At 47.0% G+C, this 6524-nt stretch overlaps 2 protein-coding genes across 2 annotated transcripts in view; both read left to right on the top strand.

The window, feature by feature from the left end:
* The first annotated feature begins 160 nt into the window (after nt 1-160).
* mfsd6l (major facilitator superfamily domain containing 6-like) lies at nt 161-3314 on the top strand. The gene is made up of 2 exons (XM_014008801.1): nt 161-259; nt 829-3314. The coding sequence occupies exons 1-2, from the start codon at nt 161-163 to the stop codon at nt 2587-2589; spliced, it is 1860 nt and encodes a 619-aa protein (XP_013864255.1). The 3' UTR covers nt 2590-3314.
* Nucleotides 3315-4460: 1146 nt separating this feature from the next.
* tom1 (target of myb1 membrane trafficking protein) overlaps nt 4461-6524 on the top strand; it is a gene marked incomplete in the record, with an annotated part of 15489 nt that continues 13425 nt past the window's right edge. The window contains 2 exon segments of the mRNA XM_014008913.1: nt 4461-4591; nt 6385-6469. Of these exon segments, the coding sequence (XP_013864367.1) occupies nt 4540-4591; nt 6385-6469 (137 nt within the window).

The raw sequence follows: 6524 nt of genomic DNA, 5'->3' as shown, positions 1-6524 counted from the left end.
TTTTTTTTTTTTTTTTTTTTTTTTTTGTCGGCGCAGTGAGGCAGCCACGCCATCAGAGGGCGCTGTGGTCGTGGAAACGGCTCCTCAGGTGAAGCCCTGAAGTTGCACTGCGGTGAAATAAAACGCCCCCACTTTAGAACAGGTGTCCTGCGAACTGAGCATGAAAGAGACCRAAGTGTTGCTGGATGTCATTTCGGGACCACAGGAGGAAAATGCTGGGCGGAAGAGTCTAAAAACGAACCCCGAGGCGCAGGAAAAGGTGAGCGTTTAACTTTGTCATCGCTCTTTTTATTCGTGACGTGGACAAACGGAGGCGTCCCGCAGAGGCAGACAGGTGTTCAGAACCGACCAGGATGTGGTCATTTAGGATGACACCCAACTATTAAATGTAACTTTTCATTAAAGAAGCCTCGCTTATCAACGCAAAGGGAACTTTACTGAAATAAATACATTTTTATTTTTTTATCTGGCGTTAATATAAGAAGGAACGCTCTCTATAGAAGACCTCATTTTGAGCTTAAATTAGTTTCAAAATCATATTGTTTTTATTTTTAAATGTTTGTAGCAAATTTCTGTAATTTTCTTGTATTCTTATCTAAAAACGGACAATAAGTTTATGAGTTAATGAGACATAAGCATAATAAATCAAACTTATTAAAATAGGTGTAGATAAGTAGAACTGGTAATGATAATATGTGAAATATTAATTGTTGTCTGTTTCTGGGGTAAGTTTGAAGCTGTGCTGTAAAAGCAGAGGAAGTTCTGCCTGATAGAACCTGACCTTCTCGTTCTGTTTCCCAGTTTGAATCCATGTGACGTCATTTTGAGAGAACAGCCATGAGGRGGACCAAACAGATCAACATCAAGCGGGCCCTCGCCCTCGCCGGCACCTTCCACTTCCTGTGCTCCTGTGCCGAAGCCTGCCTGCTGCCCTTCCTCACCCTCTACCTGCGGCAGCTGGGCCTGTGTCCGGCGACGACGGGCATCGTCATGGGCACCAAACACCTGGTGGCGCTGGTGTGGAGGCCCGCGGCCAGCCTGCTGTCCAAACACTACAACAAGAGGCGAGCGGCCATAAACGGCTCTCTGGTGTTTTCGGCCGTGGCCGCCCTCCTCCTGCTGGTGCTCCCTCCTGCGGGGGCTCCCGGTGCCCTCGCCGGCTCCTGTAACGCTTCAAACGCCAGTTCTGCTCCGACCCAAAGTCTTCACGCTACGTCTAACAGTACCAGTTTAGGTCCACGACTTCTGACCACCTCTGCTTCCAGCAGCTCCGCTGACGTGACACCGAGACCTGAGACGACAAACGTGTCTTCATCTGATCACGAGGGAACGTCCCACCCTCAGCTGCCAACAGAAAACACTTCAGTGGTTCTCAGCAGCCGTGAAGATGTGAAAACTGTGAATTTTACTGTCGGTTCTTTGGTGTCTCATGTGCGACCCAACAGGTCTGTTCTGGAACAGCCAGAGGAGGCGGAGGCGAGCAGGTTTGAGTTTCTGAGCAGCCTGAAGGAGATGGACTCTCAGAGCCAGCTCTTCTTCCTCCTCCTCCTCATGGTGTCGGTGTGGGCGCTGGCATCAGCTCCTCTGGAGTGGACTGTGGACGACGGGCTCTACGAGTATTTGGACTTGGCGGACGCCTCGGACCACTACAGCAGCACAGAGGTGTGGGGTCTCCTGGGAGCTGCGTGTGGGGGCGGGGCGACGGGGCTGCTGGTCAGCCGCCTCAGCTGCTTCATCGCTGCGGCCACGCCCAGGACGGTGGTGCACTTCTACTGCTACGCCAGCCTGCTGGCTGCGGCCGTGCCCCTGGCCGTCTCCCTCCCCCTCCACCTGGATAAGAAGCGGGACCGGGCCAGCGGGCTGCCCAAGGCCCTGCAGCTGGTGCAYGGATCCCCCCGCGCCCTGCTCTGCGCCGTCACCGTCTTCCTCGCCGGGGCCGCCAGCTCGGCCGTGGAGAACTTCCTGTTCTGGCAGATGCAGGACCACGGCAGCAACGAGCTGCACATGGGGGCGTGTCTCGCCCTGGCGTCGCTCTCGCAGGCCGCCTTTCCACTACTGTCCACCAGGGTCTCCAAGCTCCTCAGCCCGGCGAGGGCGCTGGCTGCGGGGGTGGCGAGTCTCGGGCTGCAGTGCTTCTACTACTCCTTCCTGTGGGGACCCTGGGCCGCCCTGCCCGCCCAGGTGCTCGGCTCGTTCAGCGGCGGCGCCCTCTGGTGGGCCGTGAGGCTCCAGTGCGAGAACGTGGCCACGCCGGGGGCCGAGAGGAGCGTGAAGAGGGTGTTCACCTCGCTGTCGCTGCTCCTGGGAGCGGGGCTGGGCAGCATCGCTGGCGGGTTCGTGGCGCGGAGGTTCGGCGTGACGTGGCTKTTCAGAGGCGTGGCGCTGGGGCTGGCGGCGTGGTGCATCTGTTTGCCTCTGCTGCAGTGGAAAGCCCCCCGCCAGCGCAGGATCAACTACTCCCGCCTGCTAGCAGCTGACGCCAGCGAGGCCAGCGACTCGGAGTCGGAGCAGGAGAGGGACTGGCTGGAGAAAGCCATGGAAGACGACAGAGGAAACAATAATTTCGAACGCAGGAAAAACTTTTTGTAGCAGGTGTGGAAGGCTCCGACAAACCATCAGCATTTCTTTAATAAATTCACTGTTTATTGTGACGTAGCACTTGGTCCCAGACCAAACTTTGTGCTGTTATAGTGTGGACTGGGAAGCCTGCAGGATTGTGTATTTGCCTAAAGCCACTGGTTAAGCTGAGTTTGGTACAGACTCCTCCAGCAGCTCAGACTGAATCCTCCTGGACGCTGCGTAAACACAAGACGTGTGCAGAAGGTCAGGCCAGACTGGACTGACATCCTGATGCACCACACCTACAGTCGACTCATTCCTCTCCTTTACTTTGGACTCTAAACTGTGAACTGGTGACACGCTACATTTGGTGCACTACAGATAAAGCTAGCTGGTATATGTGTTGTCCAACCTGTTTTTCAGATGGAGTTTGTATTTAAAGCTCGATGTCAGATGACTTAATCTGTCCTGGCAGCTGACAGAGTCAGAGTTAGTCAACAGGTTCCTCTGCACACGGCTGTAAAAAGTCTGCATCTCAATATTTGGGATCACATTTAGCACTAAAACTACAAATAAAAACTGTATGACATTAGCTGTGATCGTGGATGGAAATCAAGGAAATTAAGCTTCGTATTTATACAGATTGTTTCCTCCTCCGATGGGTTTTATTTCACAAACTAAGAGACTGAGCATTTCCCTTTAATCTGATGTGTAGCTGCATATCTGAGCAATAAACTTAACCTGCAAAAAATATAGTTTTATGGCTGAAAATGTCTTAAAAAGTATTTGATTGCTGAGAAATAATTAATGCAACTTCATGACACAGGTTTGTCATCAGGTGCTTTGAAGAAGTTTATAAATATCTTACCTGTTGTAGATGGCTTCCTAAATAAACTGTTTGCAAGAATGAGCTTAAAAACAGGATTAATAAGGTAACGTTTTGTCTGAACTAGGGCTGCCACGATTAGTCAATTAATTGACGACTAATCGATTATTAAAATAATTGATGACCAATTTAATAATCGATTAATCGTTTTTTTTTTACTTTGTTTTTCTCTCCAAACTGCTTTGACACCTTCCACTGCCACATCTGCCTTTCTGTCCTTGACACACATGCACAGTAGTGGTAACTGGGGTAGGCCGTGGACGTCACAAGACATTATACAGACAGGCTCTGGTATCATGGCTACCTGACAACGGAGCTCAAAAGTGTGGGATCATTTTAAGAAAATGAAAGAAACCTGTGYAATATCTGCAGAGCAGAACTTGCCTTCCACAGCAATTATTTTTAGTTAGCATATAGCTAAAATCTAACGATGGTTATATAATAGCTGCTGCATTCTGACGTGATAAGCTCTATGTTTTATATTCAATTAACGTATGATCTGATTAGTCGACTAATCGAAAAAATAATCGGTGATTAATCAACTATAAAAATAATTGTGGCAGCTCTAGTCTGAACACATCTAAGATCATTGTCATCAATATACTTTACACAGATATTTTCACAGAATTCTATGGTTATTTACAAAGTTTTAAAAAATGTGTTTTGTTCTGGTGGTCACGTCTGGTGAGAATTTCCGAAGTGCTGTGTCTGGTTTCATTATTTTACATCAGCTTTGCATTTTATGTATGAACTCAAGGTCTTTAAAAAAAAAAGTCCCAATTTGAAGACGAGCATTCTAACTTAGCTGAAACGATTTTGTTTTTAAATGAAAAAAATAAACTTTTTAACCACCCCCCCCTAGCCCCTTCCTAGCTTCAGTCCCCTGCTACATGAACTTTTTTGTAGTAACCGTGCTGAGCAGTAATAGAGTCTGCCAGCAGGGGGCGCTGTTCCTGTTAAATCCCATTATTCCAGCGACCATCTGAYAACTGCGGGCTGCTTTCTCTTTAAAAGCTGAGCAGCGTCGATCAGTTGGTGTCCTACTTTGTGCGGTTCGGAGTGGCTCGGCCCAGGGGCCCTGTCCGTCCACCATCATGGAGTTTCTGCTGGGGAACCCGTTCAGTACGCCGGTGGGCCAGCGGATAGGTGAGCAAGATGCAAACTAGTAGCTGTAAAAATGCAAAAAATATTTTAAAAAATTAAGTGGTGGGGGTGGGATAATAGGCTCAGGCCGGCACACGGCCCGCAGCTGTGCACTGCATATTTTTTATTACACAAGATGGTTTTAGTTTTACTGTTTCCTATAAAAAAAACCTCGTAAAAATGATTAGGCATGATATCGTCTTATGGAGGCGCCTCTTCTGGACAATGACTCAAGAGGAGGGAGGGGGACAGGGAGGTGTGGGGTCTGTTTTCAACACGAACAGTACTGGGTGGGACATAAAACAGCCCAAATGGCTCAAATGTGAGACAGCTGCTGATTTAATATTATTTTTATCATCATATTATTATTTTAATATTATTAGTAGGGCAAAGTGTTTCCATGTCGTGACGTGATGGACCTGACAGACCTGCAGCAGTTTGGATCAGCTGTAGAAACTAAAAACTCACATTTCAGTTTGTTTTCACTTACAGGGATTAAATGAGTCACTGGTGTTGACTTTCTGTGATGTTACCACCTGCAGCCGAGGCTCCTGTAAACACTGCATGGTGCAAATGTCAACACGCTGGCTGTTTCTTCTACAAAACAAACCACTAAACTGATCCTCAGCTCAGCGCTCACCCTTTACTTTGACCTTCAGCAGAAATACTGTGAGCAGTTACTATCTTACCTGCAGCAGATCACTTCATATATTACCTCAGTTATGGGAAATAAAGGTTAAGTACAACAGGTTGTGTTAACAACTAGTCTGAATGCAGATGAGACAAACGATCATTCATCCGTAAAGACTTTTTGGACTTGCCAATTAGCTTAACATGCATATTTTTGGTCTGTTAGAGGAAACTGGAGAGAAAACCCACACATGCACGGAGAGAACATGAAAACTACCCACAGTTCATGTGAAAGTTATTTTTTAAATCTGTCCAWAATTGTCAGTTTTACATAATACTGTAAGCTAGCATCATATAATATGATATGATATAATATAATATAATATATCATATAATACAACCTTGTACTTAACCAGGTACGTACTTAGTAATTACAGGATGTGGACAATAATACGAAGAGACTTATTAACCTGTACTTGCTGGGTATCAACCTGGGCAGCTGTGGTTGAGTTGTAAGGGGAGACTCTAATGCGAGAGTTGGCGATTCGATTCCACCACTGTTCAGTGTCAAAGTGTCCTTGGGCAAGACACTGAACTGCTGCTGCTGTGTGCCCCATCTGTGTATGAATGTGATTTAAAGCCCTGGTTAGTCTGTGTAGAATGATTTACYTGTATTAGCTCTGCAGAGAGACCTGGTARAGTTCTGTGTGGRTGGGTAAATGAGGACACAGATTGTGTGTAAAGCACTTTGAGGATCCTGGTAGGATAGAAACATGTTATATAAGTACAGTCCATTTACCATTTAACTCACACTTGGCCTTTCAGCAAGCTGTGTGCAAGGAGGGACAATGATGGTTGATATCAGAGATATTGAATTATTCAAACAGCCTGCCAAAGATGTTTAACTGCAGATTATATGACCTGACTGCTTGCCGTACATGMACCTCTTGTCTTCCTCGTGACGGTGGAGCTTTTCCACACGGCTGATTTCAAAGCTATAGATCCCCTGTGACAAACCTTTTATTACAATGTGCTCGTACACAACATCTGTACTGTGACAGTTGGGTACAAATACACACATATTGTACACGAATGAACCTGGTGGTTTTATTGTTATGTAACAGGTACAGTAATCATACGTATTTCTCCTCTCTTCATTTTCACAGAGCGTGCAACCAACTCCAGCTCCCCGTCTGAGGACTGGCAACTCAACATGGAAATCTGTGATCTGATCAACAGCTCAGAGGAAGGGTGTGTGTGTGTGTGTGTGTGTGTGTGTGTGTGTGTGTGTGTGTGTGTGTGTGTG

This window comes from Austrofundulus limnaeus, unplaced genomic scaffold (assembly GCF_001266775.1).
Source record: "Austrofundulus limnaeus strain Quisiro unplaced genomic scaffold, Austrofundulus_limnaeus-1.0 Scaffold53, whole genome shotgun sequence".
Classification (NCBI taxonomy): Eukaryota; Metazoa; Chordata; class Actinopteri; order Cyprinodontiformes; family Rivulidae; genus Austrofundulus; species Austrofundulus limnaeus.
This window is presented reverse-complemented; position numbering and strand designations above follow the sequence as displayed.